General features: G+C 37.9%; 1 protein-coding gene across 9 annotated transcripts in view; it reads left to right on the forward strand.

Moving 5' to 3' along the window:
• The window catches only part of eya4 (EYA transcriptional coactivator and phosphatase 4), a 65,801-nt gene that overhangs the window by 22,750 nt on the left and 20,972 nt on the right, over positions 1-22,079 (forward strand). For 3 of the 9 annotated variants that reach the window (XM_017707315.2, XM_017707296.2, XM_017707305.2), the window contains exons 3-10: positions 8,487-8,536; positions 10,593-10,711; positions 14,145-14,228; positions 15,511-15,588; positions 17,181-17,247; positions 18,586-18,728; positions 19,347-19,493; positions 20,985-21,064. In XM_017707315.2, coding sequence (XP_017562804.1) covers positions 8,487-8,536; positions 10,593-10,711; positions 14,145-14,228; positions 15,511-15,588; positions 17,181-17,247; positions 18,586-18,728; positions 19,347-19,493; positions 20,985-21,064 — 768 coding nt within the window. The remainder of the gene's footprint in view (positions 1-8,486; positions 8,537-10,592; positions 10,712-14,144; positions 14,229-15,510; positions 15,589-17,180; positions 17,248-18,585; positions 18,729-19,346; positions 19,494-20,984; positions 21,065-22,079) is intronic. The other 6 variants (XM_017707328.2, XM_017707321.2, XM_017707339.2 and 3 more) reach the window with 5 other exon arrangements.

Here is a 22,079-nt window from a genome sequence, read left to right on the forward strand (position 1 = left end):
TGGACTAACCATCACCCCAACAGAAGGTTATGAGTTTGAGCGCCAGTAATGCCATAGCTGTCTGTAAGTACGTACCCAAGAGGAAAAATGTCTAATAGGTGTGGTGGAAAAAGCACTGAATAGTGGGGAAAATCAGTATAAAATTAGATTCAGTGTCAGTAATCAGCAAGTAAAGCACAAATCTTCTGTGATAAAACTAGGGTTATGTGTACTATAATGTACATTATATCATAATAATGATGTACAGTTACTTAAGGATTTTCTACCCCTGAATGCATCAAAACAAATGTTAACCATAGTATGTAAGCTGGAGGAAAAAATACTTTTTCTTCATGTGGAAATGCATAATAGGGCACCAGGATGTTCAGTAATCAGTACCTTGAATCAAGTTGTGTGTGTGTGTGTGTGTGTGTATGTGTGTGTAAAAGAGTGTGAGAGAGATTGAGATCTAATTTTAGTTTTCGCCTCTAATTTGCTGCTAGCCTGAAGTGGTTTCACCTTTTTAGACAATGTAGCCCATCACCTGGAAGGCACAGGCGATATACGTGTGTATGTGGGGGAAGGGGAGGGTGTGGGTGAAGGGGAGGTTTGTGGGGGGTTGTGTCTATTCTTTTTTCTTCTCTTTCTTCTTTTAGCGTTTTTCTGACCTGTAGAAAGGAGTATTTCTGGGAGGAGACGCATGAGATAGTCTTACACTTCCCCGGGGCTTTCTGAAATGTGTGTGTGTGTGTGTGTGTGTGTGTGCAGATATGGAGGAGGGTGTAACAATGTGTTTTACATGAAAGCATGAAAGGATGAGGATGAAGTTACAGTGGTGATAACCGTAATACTCCTAGCTCAGAACAAGTGTGTGTGTGTGTGTGTGTGTGTGTTTGTGTGTGTGTGTGTAGTGTGTGTGTGTGTGTGTGTGTGTGTGTGTGTGTGTTCAGGTGTAATTGATCCTGAGTTTCTGGAAGTAGCACATAAACATACAGTTGTATGCGAAAGTGTGAACACCCCTGGTCAAATTACATGTTTTGTTGATTTTCTATGTGAAAATAGGTCATTTATCCTTTACAGAGAACACATTTAAATTTTCTGCAAATTTTACTGCACAATTTCTATTGTTATATATATAGACTTTTCGCCAACAAGCAAATAACAGTAGTTGTGCATTTGTGCACAGAATTGCCATCTTTCAGTTTACACACAGCACATGTCCAAGAGTATTCAGACACCCCTTCTAATAACTGAATTCAGCTACTTTAAGGTGCACTCATTGCTGACACAGGCATTCCACACATAGCTTGTATCATCTCCACTGAAATTATTGCCAGTAGAATGGGATTGACTGGAGTAGTCACAATGCCCAGCGCCAAGCATTGCTAGAGGGGTATAAAGCCCCCCCAGCACTGGGCTGTGGAGCAGTGTTAACAGTGTTTTCTGGAGTGATGGAGCATCATCCAATACCTTTGGGATGAGTTGTAGATTAAAAGCTAATCATCCAACATCAGTACCTGACCACACTTAGGCTTTTGTGGTTGAATGCAATCAACTCCTTAGAGCAATGTTCCAGCTTCTAGTATGTGGTCTTCAGAGAGGAGTAGAGGCTGTTACCACAGCAAAAATGGGCCAAACGCTCTATTAATACCTTTGATTTTAGAAGAAACATTGGATGAGCAGGTGTCTACAAATTTGCACATACAGTGTACTTATTTACAGTTCTGGACAAAAGTCTTTGGCAGTCAGTAAAATCATTTAAAACTGTTTCAGTCAAAACAGTCATAAATATATTATAAACATTTGGTTAGAAGAATACAATTAGAAGAAGACAGTCATTGTGTGGATTTGTTCAACAGAACAATGATGCTGCACTCATACAAATAAATTGTAGATAAGCTGAAATACCAACATCATAGCCAGCAATGACAGTTTGGGCAACCCATCCGTTATCTCTCACTCACATTTTTCTTTCAATTTTCTTGGTGAAAATAAAATTACCCCACACTTAAATATTACACATTTTAGTGCACAATGTCTATTTATTGGCTGAGATATTGATTTTAACATACAGTATCTCACAAAAGTGAGTATACCCCTCACATTTCGGCAAACATTTTATTATTTAATGGGACAACACTATAGAAATGAAACTTGACTATAACTTAAAGTAGTCAGTGTATAGCTTGTATAGCAGGATAGATTCACTGTCTTCTGAAAATAACTCAACACACAGCCATTAATGTCTAAATATCTGGCAACACAAGTGAATACACCTCACAGTTGCTACTCTTCCACTCCTCCATGATGACATCACAGAGCTGGTGGATATTCCATCTGAGCATGCCCCACAGGTGCTTAGTTGGGTTTAGGTCTGGAGACATACTTGGCCAGTCCATCACCTTTACCTTCTGCAAGGCAATTGTCATCTTGGAGGTATTTTTGGGGTCGTTATTGGAAAACTGTCATATGGTGCAGTTTCCAAAGGGAGGGGATCATGCTGTGCTTCAGAATGTCACAATTCATTTTGGAATTCATATTTTCCTTCAATGAACCGCAGCTCAAGTGCCGGCAGCACTTATGCAGCTCCAGACCATGATGCTACCACCACTATGCCTGATTGTAGGCAAGAGACAGTTGTGTTGGTACTCCTCACGAGGGTGCCACCACACTTGCTGGACATCATCTGAACCAACCAAATTTATCTTGGTCTTTTCAGACCATAGGACATGGTTTCAGTAATCCACAATTTTGGACTGCTTGTCTTCAGCAAACTATTTGCAGGCTTTTTTGTGCATAAGCTTCAGAAGAAGCCTCTTTCTGGGACTATGGCCATTCAGACCGAGTCGATGCACTGAGCACTGACAGGCTGACCTCCCACTTCTTCAACTTGTGCAGCAATACTGGCAGCACTCATGCATCTACTTTTTGAAGCCAACCTCTGGATATGACGCTGAACACACGGACTCAACTTCTTTGGTGACTTCCCTGGCGAGGCCTATTCTGAGTGGAGCCTGTCATGGGAAACCACTGTATGACCTTGGCCACCGTGAATATCCAGTGGCCAGTATGAGCAAATTGTACGCAAAACACCAAAACGAGTCACATGACACCAAGGAGGACCAACAACACAATTGGGCACAATTTGGACAATGATGTCATCATGGAGGAGTGGAAGAAGATTCCAGTAGCAACTGTGAGGTGCACTCACTTGTGTTGCCAGCTATTTAGACATTAATGGCTGTGTGTTGACTTATTTCCAGAGGACAGTAAATCTATACCGCTATACAAGCTGTACACGGACTATTTTAAGGTATATCCAAGTTTCATTTCTATAGTGTTGTCTCATGAAAAGATATTATAAAATATTTGCAGAAAATTGAGGGGTGTATTCACTTTTGTGAAATACTGTATTTCCACAATACAGCAAACAAAACAGTATTTGTGCATTAAGTGCAGCAGTGCGTTCTCTGTAGAGGACGTGTTAACAAAACATGAAGTGCCTGAACTTCTGCATGTGATTGCGTTGTGCATTTTGACTTAAATAACACTGACCAACTGCTGTTTCATTACAAAGAGAGCATCATAAAGCCTGTTTAGCTAGATTTAGTTCAGTGCAGTATGTAAACAAAGTCCATGAATAAGCTGTAGTCATAGTTTGTGATAGTATTTATGAAATGTGCCACTAGTTATTTTTTGTCTTTTCCAACTTATCAGACCAGAAAAATGAAATATTGTGATGCTGTATATTGTGAAAATATCTTGAAGTATTATGATGCTATATTTTTTAAATATTATACGAACCTGCCTTATAACAGAAAGTCAGCTGAACTTAAAATGATAAGTGTTTACACTGCTAACTCAGCTTGAGGATACCACAGTTCAGCCAACTTAAACTTATGCCTCCCCAAATTATATAACAATATAAAAAAACAATATATAATTTGTTTTTGACTCACTTTCCCCACAACCTGGGACTCTTTCACACAAGTCCATCAGGCATTTTCTTTTTTTGGGCTCCCAGTAACAGGTGCTTAGATGATTGATTCATCTGGTGGTGGTTGGCTAGTGTTCAATCCCCGACCAGGGCAAGCACCCTACACTATACCAATAAGGGTCCTTGGGCAAGACTCCTAACACCACCTTGGCCTACCTGTGTAAAATGATCAAATTGTAAGTCGCTCTGGATAAGAGCGTCAGCCAAAATGCCATAAATGTAAATGATTCATGCTGGAGCCCCTGAAGTTACTCAGTGTTTAGTGGAGTTTAATGGATGTCTACAGGACTACCTTTTATATTAGAATGGTTTTGTGCATTTATCTGCAGTCATATTGTTTTTACATTATTGGATGTAGATTTGTAATTCTACTGAAATCTCTATTTTTTATCTATCCATTGGAGTCATTGGTGATACTGATTGTCATAAGAAAGAAAATACCAGAGACAGTAACACCAGTGACATTTTAGATGAAAAATGCATTTTACAAAATGGCTGCTACAGAGCATCAAACCACATGTTGTCTGTCATGGAATATCCACTAAAATATTGCTGCTGTCAGAAGTAAACCTTGTATCTCCAGTTTTTATATTTTTTTCAGTTTTGACATCATTTGAAAATGCTTGTTACTCTTTACATTGGGTGTAAATTTCATGATGAATGGAACAAAAAGAAATGGCTCAAAATGACTTGGATAAACATCTGGTTACATTGACTTATATTAAAAGTAAAGTAGGTTTTTTCCTTTTCCTGTAAAGTTATCATTTTGGAGAAAGAAGATTTTCTTCAGAAGAGCAATATGTAATTTAGTCCATTTGTATTCTATTTTTTCACTATTACCTAAGAATAAAGTAGGTCATACTAGTCACTTCAGCTAAAAGCTTTATGTCGTTACTGTCCGAACACATCTCCATTTTTTTAGTTTTTCAGTTTTTGACATAATCTGAAAATGCCTGTTGAACTTTATATTGTGTGTAAATTTCCTGATGAATGGACCAAAAGAGACGGCCTAAAATTACTTGGAAAAATGTTCTACATTATAAGTGTAGCGTATTACATTAAAACATTATACATTGAAAGTGACGTAGGTTTTTACCTTCTCCTGTAAAGTTACCACTTCATAGATACAAAGTTTTTCTCTGACGACAGCGACATGAAATCATAAGCTAAATGAGACCATTTCTGGTAACTGAAAGACACAGTGGACTTACCAAGTGCTTTTCTTCATAAGAAGTTTTATTCAGAAAACAGGTAAAAGGAAGTCAAGAGATGTCATAAGTGTGATGTTTATTTCAAAATAAGAGATCTGTTTTTATGCAGTAACACCACTGACACGACTCCTGTTATAACATTTGTTTTGTTTGTGTCATTTAAATCATATATTTCATAGTCATGTATAGATTATTGCAGTTCGAATTGCAGAAAAACATGTTTTTTCACCTCAAAATGACATTCACCTTTTACACATGACTGTGAGGATGAGCACTTCTGTGGTGCTTGAAATTATATAGCATTGGTTCAAAAACCAACTTTGCTAATTTGATGACTGAAGAAGGTGTAATTTAACCCTAACATATATTTCAAGTGTAATATATCTGTAAATGTTAGGGACACAAAAATTTCCAAAGAATGGTTTGAATTTCAAACGTTTGGCCTATAGGCTGCATTTATACACATATATGCATGCTTACACAGACAGCTGCTAAAGTTTGGGCGCCCAAGTAAAATAACACGTTTTGTTGATGAAAAATAAATAAAATAATAAAGTATTTTCTACAGGGAGCAAACAAATGACAAAACAACACACTTAACTAATAATTAATAAATGCTGACCTTAATACTGGCCTGTGCAAAAGTTATGGCACATTATATCTCACTTTATTGATTTAATTTTTTTCAGTGTGATTAACTCAGCAAATAAAAGGAAAGTAACATTTGCAGAAAGATTATTTTGCTTTTAAGAATGTTCTCTGAAGGTATATTAATTTTTTTCACTTTAAAAATCAGCAAAACGTGTAATTTGTCTGGAGGTGTTCAAAGGTCTGCACATGACTGTACATTCCTCTCAGAGTAAAACATTTCTGGACCACACTAAAGTCATATAAGTAAGTGTGTGTGTGTGTGTGTGTGTGTGTGTGTGTGTGTGTGCGTGTATGTGTGTGTGTGTGTGTGTGTATGTGACCACTCCGAACTCAGAACATGCTGAACCGCTCCAAAAGGCACACACTACATCTGACACACATGTGCGTTCATGTATGTACACTCGTGTGTGTTTTCAGTTAAGGCCCACGTGTCTGCAGGCTGTGTAATCTGGAAGGGCTAAATGGTCTTAACTGATTATGAGAAGTTCATAGACATTCTAAATTTTGCCATACTTTGATCTGACCCTTTGGTCTACATGAGCATATATCACTGTAAAGCCCTGTAAGTCTGTAATTTATGGGGATAAATGAGGAAAAATAACACAATATGCTAAAGTGGTATGTGAGTGCAAAGGAGATGAGAGAGTGTGTAAATTAGCTTGACACTTTAACAAATGAATACAGAAAAAAGAAAGAAAGGGCTGAAGGAGGGGGGGGGTTAAAGGGTAGGAAAATATCTTCTAGCACTTCTGCTCTTTGATAATAAACAGATTGAGCATGACAGAGATATGGAGTTATTGCTACACTGTTAGAAATAAAGGTACCATGCAGGTACATGATTTGTTCATCAAGGTACAAACAGTGTAAACATTCCCTCAAAGATACAAGCATGATTTTAAGGAACAATTGTGTACTTTAAATAGGTTTTTCCCAGTGGAAAAGTAGACATTTGTATCCCTTTTTAAACTTATGTTTTAAAACAGACCATTTAATATAAAGCCTAGAGACAAGATGGGTGTGTGTAGTCAGTACATCTTAGAAAATATAATTTCAGTGGATTGGTTCAGTTATGTTCCTGACTAAAGGTACAGAGATGTACCCCTGAGGGTACCACCCCAGTGACAGAAGGGTACTGCACCAGTGACAGTGTTTTTTTTCTGAGAGTGTAGCTGGTATAGTGTGTGTGTGTGTGTGTGTGTGTGTGTGTGTGTGTGTGTGTGTGTGTGTGTGTGTGTGTCAGTGAGGAGCAGAGGACGGATACAAAAAACACTTACGAAAAAAACTAAAAAATGTACCTAAATATTCGGTTAAGATAATCTTAATTAGTTCCTTAAGGTTTTTTATTTAATCTCCAGTGGTTTTTTTATGTATTTTCTGCTCCAGCTTACCGTAAACAACATGAGATATATGTTGAATTGTTTTGACCATTTCTTTCCATTATTTAGTTTAATCCACTCAGAGGTGCAAAACAGAGGAAAAACATTGAAGCGTTAGAATTCTTAAGAAGTTATTTGAAGAATAACTGTTTTTCCTTACTTTTTCTTAAGAATTACATTTTCTATCCTAAGACACTTTTGTGAATCAAAATGTTAACTTTAGAGGAGAAGGAAAAAACTTACAGTACTTTTAATGTCAAGGAGCCAGACTTTTCTCCAAGTCATTTGGGCCGTTTCTTTTGGTCCACGTTTCATCAAATTTACACACAATGTAAAAAGCCGCAGATATTTTCAAATTATGTCAAAACCTGCAAAACAACAAAAATGGAGATATAAAGTTTTCTTCCGACAGCAGCGATATGTAATGTTAATGACAGTAAAATGACGGTAAATATGAAAAAAATGTGTTGTATTTGTGGACTGTTCTGCCCTACAACACCCAGCATGCACCTCTGCACCATGATGTTTGAAAATGTGTTTTAGGCCAAAAGATGTTCTGAGAGTGGGAAATCTTCAATAAATGATCAAATGTCTTTAGTAAATAGTGGATCACTTATTATGATGGCTACGTAGTTATTCATCTTCATAAAACTATAAATACTTTTTATTTAACAAGGTCATAAATGTGAGGAATGAGGGGCTTTTTTAATCAAAGCAGTGTTTTATTAAAGGCAGTTACCATCCCATGAAAATTCATGTGGCAGTTTGTCTGGTATAATTAGTTCCTTCAAAAAGTCAGTAAGAGGAATTTAAACAAGAACCTGCTGACTGTGACGTGTGTGTGTGTGTGTGTGTGTGTGTGTGTGTGAGAGAGAGAGAGAGAGAGAGAGAGAGAGAGAGAGAGAGAGAGAGAGAGAGAAGAGAGAGAGAGAGAGACGAGGGGAGAGAAGGGTCTGACAGGAGGTGAGAGAAATGAAAAGAGAAAAAGTTAGGGTTATAGTGACAGAATAGAGAAGAAGTAGAGACAGAGAGAGCTAAAGAGTGAGAGACTGTGGAAAAGGGAAAGAGAGAGAAACCAAGAGACATAGAGAGATAGACATAGCGAGCGAGAGAGACATAGTGACATAGAGAGAGTGAGAGACAGAGAGATGCAGTGAGAGAGACACACACACACATGGAAAGAGAGAGAGAGGGGGACATGTGGGGAAAATGAGATTATGATTGAAATTTGTGAATTTTACTCTTCAACAATCAAATTTTCTCTCTTTGCAGGTGAAGAAAGCTCTCTCTGATACTCACGCTCCGGACCCCTCAGACAACAGGTAACACACGCACACACACACACTGCTGTGTACCTATGTATTCAGTGATCTCCATTTAGAGGTTATTTATGGCTGGTTATGACATTAGATAGTGAGAGTGGGAGACAGAACAGTAGGAGATGAACAGATTGAGCCAGCTAGCACGAAGAGCGAGAAAGAAAGAGAAATGTTAAAGTCATTGCACATGTGAGTGGGTGGACTGCTGTAAGAATGTTTGTCCTAAGACCTTTTGGTACCTGGACTTGAGACTGTGTGTGTGCGTGCGTGCGTGTGTGTGTGCACTAGCTGGCTCGATCTTTGTGTGACTTATTGAATTTTCGTACAGATGTTTCTGCCATAGGCAGGAAAAAGCAGCTGTGTCACTCTGAATGATATAGCATGATTAAAGAAGCAGCCAGACTGAGAGAAAGAGAGAAGGAGAGAGAGGGAAATAGAGAGAGAGAGAAGGAGACACAGAGGGTGAGTTGTTTCATTTCCTGCTGTGATGAAATGAGTGAATATTCTGGAAGAGAGAAAGAGCAGTAATAATAATTTTTCTGGATTAGTGGAGAGCATTCTGCTCTCACTCTTTTCTCTCCTTCTTTCTTCACTTCAGTGGAAACTGTCTTCTGTGACTGAGACTTAAGTGACCTGTCCATGCTCCGCCCACAGATGCATTCTTTCATGACCTTTCTAGGATATAACAGCTCCTTGAATTATTCAACAACGTCTTTGATATTGCCCTCATCGTCCTTAGCAGGAAAGCAATCTAATTCAGTTGTATCATTGAGTTAAATCTAGCTGATCCTGTTATTGTTGATAATCATTTGCAGAGCAAGGTGTCATTCAAGAAGACACCAAGTCAAACTCTTGAAAATGAAAACTGTTCATTCATAAGTAAAAATGTTACTTACTCATCAGAAACACTGGACACGTACAGCAAATTTATACAACAGCAGGTTTAATTACAAACATGGCCATCCAGACTTGCTCGTCCTCTCTTTTTCCCACACTTAGACACACAAAGATTATAGTAAAAATGACTGATGAATTCTCTGTGACAGTAAAGCACACATATACAGATGAATATTATTATCATCTTTGTAGAAGATTAATAACTTCTCATTATCAGTAACACATCAGTGAAGTAGCAGTAATGAAGCATATGAACAGACTGAAGTAAATATCTTAAAGATGTTCTGTTGATACATTTTTTACAAGCCTAACCTTAACCTCAACCAAAAACCAAAAAGTGCCTTTTGAGGGTTTGTTTCATTTAAAAAGAACCATTTAAACTAAGGTGTCACCAATAAAAATAAAAAGGAACATGAGACTTTCGAGTCATTTTACTGATTAGGTCTTATCCAAAGTGATTTAATCACAGATGAATTGTGCTAATGAAATAGACAAATGTATGCCTCAGGACATCTATTGGTGTAGTATAGTGTTCCCACACTGAGCGGGAAATCAAACCCGGTCTACAGTGTGAAGAGCAGTGGTGTCACCCAATTATGCTATGCTGAGTGTTGCTTTGTTATGTACTGCCACACCATATTTACATTTACATTTATGGCATTTGGCTGACGCTCTTATCCAGAGCGACTTACAATTTGATCATTTTGCACAGGTAGGCCAAGGCGGTGTTAGGAATCTTGCCCAAGGACTCTTATTGGTATAGTGTAGGGTGTTTGGGATTGAACCCCACCTGGGCAAACACTGTAATTGATTATTACAGATTAAACATTTTATATTCATAGAATACGTTTATAGAATATTCCGTGTATAAAGTGATATACCAGTCCTGTACATGTACTGTTAATTAACAAAAAGCAAAAATGTGTGATGGGATCCTCCCTATGTGATATTTTCTTACAGTCTATATGTGTACATGGCAAACAGAGGACAATCATATTTACACTCTTTTTTGCCTTCATAATGACTTAGTCTATCTTATTCTTTGTCTTTCCCTTCTTCTCTTTTCTTTTCCATCTTTTATCGCAGTTTCCAGGGTTTCTCCTCCACTTTTCATCTATTTTTGTAGTTTATTTTTTTACAACACTCTCTTGTTTGTGTGCAGATCTTTGGAGATGCAGGATTTAACAAGCCCTCAGCACACAGTCACCAGCAGCAATGACAGCAGCTCCAAACTGGACAAGAGCCTCCTCACCAACAACATCTCCACCAATGGAACAGGAGGTAAGTTTATGTCTTTTTAATTCCTGCAACGTAGCCTAATCATTTATCAGACATGCTTTATGTATCGTAATATGAAGTGTCTTTTGGGACAAAAAAGACAATGAGTTGTTAGCTTTCACAAAACATGCTTAGTAGTGTGCAGTAATTAGCAGTGAGTTATGTCTGTTCACATATTTTTGTTCACATTAGTTGCTCACAAAACCTCAGAGTCTTATTCTGCATCAGGAATGCACTGATCGAACTATTCCTCTCCTGATACCGATCCAGTGTCTAAACGTAGTGTACAAACTTAGCGTACTGATTTGACACCAGTGCTCTGTTGGTGGTGGTAGGAAAGTACATAAACATAAATAAACATTAATGGCTTGTGTAGTAGCAAAGTACATCAAACATAATAGAGAGAAAATTATGTTAATGCATTTATCCAGAGCAATTTATGTTGCATGAGTAGTCTTGGCCAAAGCTACATTTTGTGGTGAGGTGGTGTGGTTGCTCAGGGATTGGTCATGTCTTGATGATGTGTGATCCATTTATTAAAGTCAGTATTGGTGCTGATACCAATCCAGTAAACATATGGGAACGGTGCTTAACCAGTCAGTGTGAGAAACTATGCTGGGTACAAACGTCATTAAGGAAAGCTTTCATGCACACACACCAGGTCAAATTACATGTTTTGTTGATTTTCGAAGTGAAAATAAGTTAACACATGCTGTAAAAGGAGCACAAGTAAAAGTACAATTTTCAGCAATTGGCTATTTTCTGTTTATTGGTTGAGTTTGACATACTGGAAAAAATAATACATAAAAAAATTTTGTGCTGGCGACATTGAAATTTTTATTTTTTCCAATATATTAAAACTTCAATTGAAAGAATAGTGATACCAATGTGTGTCACTGTGTAAAGCCTGAAATAGTCATTTAAAAGTCAGAAGCATCAAGTCAGATTTTGCAGGATATTTTTTTTCAGACCACATCATGCATCTTTATTTATTAATGTCCCACACAAGTGAGAAAGCAGGTCCAGCACAATGTGTAAGTCTCAAATGGAAAATCTACATTATACTGAGGAAGATATGATAACATTAATATATAATTCACTTAAAGCCTCTGAAGGCACGTCCTTCATCATGTTTTGACAGAATGCTCTTTTAATATTCTTTTAACTCACTCACAAACATCATCAGCTCCAGGAAGGGGTCCAAAACAAAACCCATGTTTCAAAATGTTCTTCCACACATTGCATGCCATGACACATTTCCATCAGAGAGGTCTCCAAAACTTACATAGTATATTATTTTTACTTAGAAAATCAACTAAACCAGCTTTCCAAAGCATTTGAAAAAGTTTTTACTTAGCTTAACATTCTGTTATGTTCCTGTTGTTTTTTTTTACTTCAAATCTTATTTTATTCATTTTGTTGTTCTTATTTTTCATTCTCATTCTGTGTTTATTTAATAACATTTTTGGTAACACCAGAAAGTTTGCTAACAATTTAAGTATCTGTAGATCATTTATAGGTCACCATCCAAATGAAGTTTGACCTTTTCTTGATATTTTAATGTTGAACTGCTCATATTTAAATTAAGTTGTTTATCATTATGATGATGATGATGATTATTATTATTACTTTTACTGAACATGCATGATTTTTGAGGTTTTATTTTATTTAATTGATTTTACTTAAAGCACGTTGAGCTGCATTTTTATGTATGAAAGGTGCTATTAAATAGTTAATAATAACAATAAAACATCATTTGACCAGAGTCACACTTTTTCGTATGGATGTATGTATGTGCCTGAGCACTGAGCTGTTTACAGTGTGTTTTTGTGAGTGAGTGAGAGTCCAGTGCTCTGAAAACTATTTCCTGTATTTTGAGGTTCATTTGCTGAGCTCTCTCTCTCTCTCTCCTGCTGGAGGAAAATGTTAATTAAACACACACTCACTTCGACACACTTCACTGATGATATGTCACTGTGTATGTGTGTGTGTGTGTGTGTGTGTGTGTGTGTGTGTGTGTGTGTGTGTGTGTGTGAGTGGGCAGCAGTGATCTCATCTGGTTTTGACATGCAGGTCGAGTGAAACAATAGAGGAACACAGAGAGGAACAGAGAGCAGATCTCTGTAAATCATTCAGATTAGAGTCCAGCTAATGATTTTAACAGGCACACACGCACACATAGACACACTGCCAATACAGTGACATATTCAGCATTCTCCTCAGTCTACCTCATCAGCTCACAGTCCAGCACACCCACACAACCACCCACCCGCACACACAGGCAGGCTAGAACCCCACCGTCTATGAAAGCTCATTCATCTTACTTAAGTGTACTTTCTCAGAGTCTTGCAGCAACACACACACACACTCACAAACTATAGGTAAGAGACCTGCAGCTTTTCCCTCTGCTGCGTCTCAAAGTACTGGCATGGCTTTTGGTTTTTAGAAAAAAGATGAATTTAATAAATGGTTGTGTCAATATATACAATCATCTGCTAAATTTTGGGCACCCCAAGGTAAATGACATGTTTTGTTGATTTTCAAAGTGAAAATAATCCACAATTAATGCACAATTACTGTTTATGTGTTGAATGGCACATTTACTTGTTTCCAAATAGAACCACACAGCCTATGAAAATTCGGTCGTCTTATTTTAGTGGACAATTTCCACTTTAGTAGAAACTTGTGCACTAAAATTTGCAGAAAATATTTAAGAGTGTTCTCTGTAGAGGATGTGTTCACTTATTTTCACCCAGAAAATCAACAAAACAAGTAATTGATTGGTGGTGTTCAAGATTTTGCAGAAGAGTGTATGTTAATCTTCTTTATAACTTTTCAAAAGAAGCTTTTAAGAAGCTTTTCCTTTGGCATTGTGCATAGGCTTGTGTATAACTACTCAGCTATGGAAACCTATTTCATGCACAGTTCTTTTGCTGATGTTGCTTCCAGAGGCAGTTTGGAACTCTTTAGAGAGTGATTCAACAGAGCATAGGCACTGTGCACTTCAGCACTCAGCAGAGGTGGCACCCTATGACAGTGCCACGTCACTGAGCTCATCAGTACAACCCATTCTACTGCCAGTCTTTTTCTATCAAAAATACAAGGCTATGTGCTTAATTGGATCCACTTTCAATGGGTGTGGCTGAAACACCTGAACATAATAATTAGGAGGCGTGTCCTATTACATTTGTCTATATAGCTTACATCATCAGAAGGGGGATTTCCTAGTCTTTAAATCAGGACTTCTTGCTTTAGGAACAGCTGCAGCTCTGCTGAGTAGAAATGTTATAATGAACAGATACAGTGATGCTTATGTTCTTCATTTGGGCCAGAGTGTCCCAGAAGTTATTGCTAACTAAATAAGTTAGAACATGTTCTTGGAAACTTGTGTGGATATTGTAGTCCATGATGTCACTGACTCCGCCCCCTCCCTCAGGAGAGAACATGACAATTCTAAACACGGCTGATTGGCTGCTGGGCTGCAGCACTCCGCCCACTGCCTCAAGTACGAAGGACTATGGTATATTGCATGTGTGTGGAGTGAACATACATGATCATACATGATCCTAGAGTGTGTGTTTAGTCTGTGCTGTGCTGTGGAGGAGAGGAGCTTATAGAAATACGACTGAACAGATATGATGCTGTTTTATAATGTAATTTATTGATTTAATTCATGTTGCTCTTTCTGTCTTTACAATATAATGGCTCCTATTGCAGCTCATACATTGATGTGAATCTCTCTCTCTCTCTCTTTCTCTTTCCTTCTGTTTTTTCTTTCTCCTTTTTTCCCTTTTCCTTTTCATCCCTCTTTCTTTCTCTCTCCGTTTCTCTCTCAGTGTGTTCTTTTTCTGTCTTTCTCCTCTTCTTTCTCTTTCTCTCCTCTTTTCCATCTTTTCATTGTCTCTCCTTTTTTCTCTTTTGTTCCTCCTCTGCTTTTCTCTTTTTTCTTCCCTTTTCCTATCTCTCTCTCTCACACACTTTTTATTTCCCCTTTCTCTCTCTGTTTCTCTCTCTCACTCTCACTCACTCTCTCTCTCTCTCTCTCTCTTCTGTCTGTTCTTTTTCTCTTTCTCTCTTTTCTCTTCTCTCTGCCTTTCTCACTCACTCTTTCATTCTTTTCTTTCTATCTTTGTTCCCCTGCTTTTCTCCTTTTCTTCCCTTTTCCTATCTCTCTCACGCTTTTTTCATTCCTTTCTCTCTCTGTCTCTCTCTCTCTTGCTCCCTATGTTCCTTTTCCCTCTTTCTCATTTTCTTTCTTTCCTCTTTTCCATTTTCTTATTATTTCTCTCTTCTCTTTCTCCCTTTTCTTTCTCTTCTCTCTGACCGATTTTCTTTCAGTATCTCCCTTTTCCTTCCTTTCCTCTGTATATTTCTTGCTCCTTTTTCTTTATTTCATCTTTTCTTTCTGTCTCTCTTTTCCATCTTCTCTCTTTCATTCCACTTTCTCCTTTCTCTCTTCTCTCTCTCAATCACTTTTTGTCCTTTTCATTAATTTTTTATCTTTCTCTCTCTCGCTATCTGTCTTTCACTCTCTCCATCTATTCATCTCTCTTCCTATCTATCTATCTATCTATCTATCTATCTATCTATCTATCTATCTATCTGCCTTTATTTTAGAAGATTTCATTTTTAGGTTTTAAAACTGCATTTTTCTACATGGTGTTTAAAAAAAGTTTGTAACCTCAAAGTCTCTCTCTCTCTCTCTCTCTCTCTCTCTCTCTCTCTCTCTCTCTCTCTTTCTGTCTTTCTTTCTCTCTCTCTCTCTCTCTCTCACTCTCTCTATCTCTCCATGCATCTCTCAGTAAAGACTGAGCCTCTGAACAGCAGTGAAGCCGTCAGCACAGCAGGAGACACAGGGCTGGACACTTACACAGGGTCAGGTATGATATCACGTACATACGCAGAGAATACATTGTGTAACTCTGCTGGAGAACCCGCTGAAAGCTCTGAGCCCTCAATCTTTGTACTGTCCTTGGGTGAACGTCATCAGGACAGCACTGACTCTTTATTTAGCCACATTACACACACACACACACACACACACACACAGATTCAGAAATTCTCAAACCATTCAGCCCCCCTGCAGAGAGAGCTGAGGCCCAGCCTGCAGCTGACAGAAAGGCCTGATGTCTCAATAGAGCGAGAGAGAGGAAACGTGCGTGTGTGAGAAACAGAGAGAGACAAGTTTGCATGCTTTCATGTGTGCGTCTATTAGAGGAGTTTATGAATCCATCCATCACTCAGCAGGGAAGAATAGTTTTCATGAAGTAGCTATGAAATGTCTTCATTGAATGGGTGTGTTTGAAGAAGAGAGAACAAAGGAGATGACACGAGACGAGAGGAGAGGAGGACAGAAGAGGGGAGGCAGATAACGTTGAGAGGAGAAAAAAGAAGAGAAGAATAGTTAAGAGATGAATAAAGAGGAAGAGGGAAATAAAGGAGTGGAGAAAAAGTCAAGTAGGAAGAGAAAAGTGGAGAAAAGGAAAGAATAGGGAGAGGCAAGAGGAGACAAGAAAAGAAATAAGAGGAAGAGAAAGGAGAAGTCAGAGTAAATGATGTGGAAAATAGGAGTGGAGAAAAGAAAGAGTTGACGGGCAAGAGAAAGAGTAGAGGAGAAAAGAAGGAGTGACAAGAGGAAAAGAAAAGAGAAACGAGGACAGATGAGACTGAAAGAAGAGAGCAGAAAGGATAGGAGATAAGATAATAGTCAAGGAAGTAGAGGAAAAGAGGAGAGTACAGGTGGAAAGAAGAAAGGAGGAGAAAAGACAGGAGAAGAGAGTAGAGGAGGAAAGAAGACAAGAGAAGAGACGAGAAGAAAGAAGAAGAGAGGAGGAAAAAAGCAGAGGGTAGAGGAGGGAGGAAGAGAGGAGGAGAGAAGAGGGGAGAGGAGAGTGGAGGAGGGAAGAAGAAAGGAGGAGAAAAGACAGTAGAAGAGAACAGAGGAAAGAAGAAGAGAAGACAATAGTGGAGAAGAGAGTAAAGGAGGAGAAAAGATGGGAGAGAGTAGAGGAGAAGAAAAGAGCGCAGAAGGGAGTAGAGGAGGGAAGAAGAGAGGAGGAGAAAGGAGAGGAAAGCTGGCAGGAGCTTGTCATTGATGTGAATGGACATTTGATTGTGAGAGGGCAGTTCCTGTTTTTTTTTTTTTTTTTTTGCTCTTCTCTCACTGAATGAGGTCCAGCTGCTGCAGCAGAGAAAATCTGTAAACTGTCAGTCATAAGTGTGTGTGTGTGTGTGTGTGTGTGTGTGTGTGTGTGTGTGTGTGTGTGTGTGTGTGTGTGTTTGGCAGACGCTCTGTTAGTGGAAGACGTCCAGGATGCTCGTCTTCTTTTACAGTTTTGAGATCCAGTAAAGAATATATCAGTGATGGAGATGATAAATGACACATGTTTCTTTTCCTGCATCATCTCAGTGCAGTCAGATCTGATTTATTGATTTAAACTGATACTACTCGTAATATTATTTTTATGCGCAGTTATAACCAGCAGCGGATTCAGTCCTCGACCTGCACACCAATATTCTCCTCCTCTCTACCCGTCAAAGTAAGACACCATCATGCACACTGCTCATATACACACACACAGTGTTTTATGTTTTTTGGTTTTCATTGTGAAAGTAAGCCTATATCCACAGTTTAGTGTAAAATGTCTACTTATTTTACTAATTTTACTCATTTTAGTTGCAGAAAAAATATAAAATATAAAATACAAAACTTTTGCAAAAGCTACGTTTTAGGTTATATTTTTCCAAATAGGTTTAATTCAGAAAATAAACAGTACTTGTGAATTATGTGTATTTTGTTGGCAGCAGGTTTTACACACAAAAGAAAAACTTAACACTATTATGATTAATACCTCTTGTAAAAGCCTTTATCAGAAAAGTTACACATCAGCTGTTATACTTTATGAACAGATAGACAGCATTTTGGAATGAAACAGAATTAATTTTTTTCTTGTATTTATTTATTTATTTATTTATTTAATTATATTTCTTTTCTATATAATTGGCTATTCACTGTTAATGGCATTACTGCATTGTCATTAGTGCACACTGTATTGCTTACATTTCCAAATGTTGCCTGCTTTTTGGATGTGTCACTAAAGCACAAGTCACATTAGGTGTCCAGAGTAAACATGTAAGCAGAGTTGTAGGCTAGTTCTAAGCCCAGAAGTGGCCTAATTTTGTTGTTTAATGAAAAAATTCAACAAATATAATACTGTTCCACATTTTGAATACATTAGTTGTTTTTTACATCTGTCATTACATCTCTCCCACTTGATGTGCATTCAAGTATTGCAATCAACTCATTTACATAATATTTGTTAACAATGAGAGAACAGGGTGAGCATCAGCAGCCTTTGAGCTCCTCTGGTCAAATTATGTTTTTGTTGATTTAAGTGAAAATAACAACTCCTCTACTGAGAAAGCACTTCTGTACATTTTAATTCCCAATTTTTGTTTATTTTCTGCATTTAACACACTGAAAAAATATGAATATAAAACATAAGAATTGGCTTATGCAAAAGATATGCCACATTAATATGTTATATTCTATTTTATATTCCAATATAAACTCAGCAAATAAAGATAAATTGTGCTCTACAAATTTCCAGAAAAATGCCTTATTAAACTTGCTTACTGTAGAGCATTAACTTATTTTCTCATAGAAATTTTATCATAGAAACACGTAGTTTGCCTTGGGGTATCCAGACTTTTGCAAACGACTGTAATTTGCATGACACACATATGCTCCACCACTCTCATGCCCCTGACCTATTCTCATCCTCACATATGTCCTCTCTGCACTAGCAAAATATTTCCTCACCAATCTGTCCATTCAAAAATAATGTTAATGAATGTCTTATCTGTTTGATTGACAGGCCTTACCCGCACATCTTGTCCACACCTGTGGCTCCGCCCATGTCTCCGTACAATGGCCAATCCCAGTTCAACAGCATGCAGCAGTCCACGGTGTATACACCCTACTCTCAAACCACGCAACCCTATGGTCTCTCCACTTATGGTACCATCTCATTTCCTTTAATATAGCGTAGCACTCACTGGGTATCTGAGTTTAATATGTGCATAAACTGCTTCTTTACTTATATGTTACAGGATAAGATCAGTATATTTATACTTTTTTCCCCTCCAATATATGGACCAGCACTTTCTGCTGATATCAATAGCTGGCATCATCCCTAATTATAAGCCTTACTGATCTATTCAGATTTTTCACTCAAAACCAATATTTCTGCATGGACTGTTTTCATTTGTGTTTGTATATCTGTCATTAGTGAGATATCAATGATACTGCCGGCACTGGATGATGACAACTGTGATATATCCCTACAGACTGAATTCCATTCTCTGATCATTCTCCTTATGGTCGAACGGCCACGTATCAGATGTGTATCTAATTTAGGACCATAGATATTTCACTCAGATTTAAAGATCTAAAAGAAAATAGATCTGTGCCATATTCAGACAAAAATCAGATCTTTGGCTGTTAATCTTATAATGTGAGCATAGCTTTAACTTATGGTTCCTTTGGGAAAAATCTTTTCCTGCCGTAGTGAATGTGTCATTATGTGTCATTATGTTACAGAATGTTGAACTGTCTTCCTCTGATGTATATTTTCAGCAGATCTGGGGGTGATGCTACCAGGGATAAAGACAGAAGGGGGTCTGTCCCAGACACAGTCCACCCTCCAGTCAGGGCTCAGCTACAGTCCTGGTTTCACCACCCCTCAGCCTGGACAGACAGCCTACTCGCCCTATCAGATGCCAGGTATTCATGGCCGGAATCTATGGGCACTTCCTGGCCAAGAACCAAAAACATGCACACGTTTCAAATAAAGTGTATTAACCTGAAAAGGCTGCATATTTGCCATGCAGACTGGTTAAAGCAAGGGTTTGACAAAACATCACAGTTTTCACATCCCCTAAATATAGTCAACCAGCCAAACCATGTTTGCCATTGAAAATTTAATTCTTTAGTAACAGAAGTAGTACAAGTCATACAAGAAGTCTCTGTCACTTTAATGTCCCTTACTTGTTAGGTACAGTAGTCTCCTCTCCAGTACAAAACTAAAAAAGCTAACTTCACACAGAGAATGTCTTGGATAACCATCTATATCTGAAGTTAGAGGTGATTTTATACATTTTTGTCAAAAACTACACCTTTTGCATTTTTACATTGAAGCAGCATCTTGAATTTGATGGGACTATAGCACCGGTTGGAAGCTGTAGAAAGAGGGAGAGTCAGTGGTTGCTCGTGGTGCTGTCTAACCATTTTGTATTGTAAGACGTTTGAGAACGCAATTTTCGACAAATGGAGGATCATAATTATTATTTAGCACAAGTGAAAACTAGGGAGGGTGATTGAAGAAGAAAAACTTAATTGGGACACATGACAAGAGAAATCCTGATGGTCACCGTAGGTTCTACTACATGCTTGGAAAAGGAGGGATGAGGGAGGGTAATTCATTTGGTTGAAATCTGTAACCTCACCTCTAGATGCCATCAAATCTTACACACTGCACACAAGGCCAGAATATAATTCTGAGTGTGTGAACATATGTAGGCATCATGCATAGATGTCACATGGGTGTCTGTCAATGTCCTTGCACGTGTTGTGGAAAGGAAAACAAAAAATGTTTTTTTAATATTTTAAAGGCAGTCTGTTTAAATGTTTATAGCAGTACACCAAGCAATCCTCAAACTGCTATATTTGGATTTGCACTAGTTTTGCTAGCTCTACGCTGGCTCTACAGGGAGTTAACTTTGACATGACATTTTTTTTTTACAAATTTTAGTGCACAGTTTATATTTATCAGCTTGGTTTAACATTTAAAACAATAAAATGTATAAACTATAAAATGTGCTATAATTTTTGCACAAGATTTAATTCAGCAAATAAACAGTAACTGTGCATTAAAATGTGCAGAAGTGTGTTCTCTGTAGAGGACATGTTTCAGAATCTCAACAAAACTTTGAGCAAAAATTTGACTGGGGGGGCCTGAACTTTTGCATTGGAGTGTATACTTCTTTGCAGGAGTATAAATCAGCCTGTAGTTGAAAATGTTTATGCCAAGGGGCACCACAGGGTCTTAATTTGGCCCTGTAGGTAATTACAGGCTAAATCTTACCACTTTACATGCAGTTATATGTGAGAGGATTGACCAGTCTGATCAGACTGCTCCAGCCTTTTTTTTTCAAATGTTTTTTTTCTTCTCTCTGAGAACAGCTATATTACAGTCTGCTTTATTTCTCTCACCAGCATCAGGGTTTACAACCTCTCCTGGCCTCTACACCTCCAACAACTCTGTCTCCAATCCAGCCAACTTCAGTACACAGCAGGTATGGCTACACACACAGACATGCAAACATCTCAACACTGGTGGAGTAAAACCTTCTGTCTCCAGAATGGTAACTTTTCAGTAGAAATTAAACAAATTTGAAACTTAAAATAACACATTCTACATTTTACTTAAGATGATTATGTACCAAAAGTTAATTTTTACATGGCCATTTCCCAAACTCTCCTTACCCTTAGAATTAAGCAGGCTGTCTTACAGTGCTTTTAAGGCTGTTTTATGTAAATGATCTCTGTTTTGATTGGTTTGAATTGCCCTTTGTTATGCCTTGTTCAGAAAGCAGTCCAGACTGAAATACTCCTTATAATTTAAGTGTAGGTGAGCAGGGTTAAATGGCTATAGGCTGAAGAGGTGGATAAATGCAAATGTGTTGGTTTTTATGACATCATAAAATCAGTGAATTCAAAACAGGCTGTTTTCGCAGCTCAGTTTCATATATGGTCTGTAAGGCCTGTATAAGTTTTGCAACTCAAATTTGGTTTTCCCTGATATGGACCATTTAAATGGATGTTGAAGTAACAAGATTCATTTTGGATCATTTCTGTTGGCCCGTTCATCATCAAATGTACATGCAATGTCAAATGCAGCTGATGCTTTCAAATAAAAAAAAAAACAAAAATATAAATACGTGGTTTTGATCTGAAAGCAAAGACTTACAGAGTGATGATCTCAAAATCAAGCCGAGGTGCATCAAACTCATTAAAATAGGCTGCACATCAGTATCATCTAATAAATACACTTATCTCTCTTAAATATTAATCATTAGACATGTAACCAGAGAAAAGGCCAAACTGGATTCATCCTACCCTGATGAATCTGCCTGTATAAACAACAGGGAGTTATGACTGTGGCTGAACTGAAGAAGTAAGTGTCCTACGGATGGATGAATAGATGGACGGGGGAAAAATGAAACTGAAAAAAACGAGAGCAGTTTCCTGAGAGCTTTTTTACTGCACCGTTCATGTGCTCAGAGGCTGAGTTAGTGACAGTTTTAGAGG

Source organism: Pygocentrus nattereri, chromosome 9, assembly GCF_015220715.1.
Source record: "Pygocentrus nattereri isolate fPygNat1 chromosome 9, fPygNat1.pri, whole genome shotgun sequence".
Lineage (NCBI taxonomy): Eukaryota > Metazoa > Chordata > Actinopteri > Characiformes > Serrasalmidae > Pygocentrus > Pygocentrus nattereri.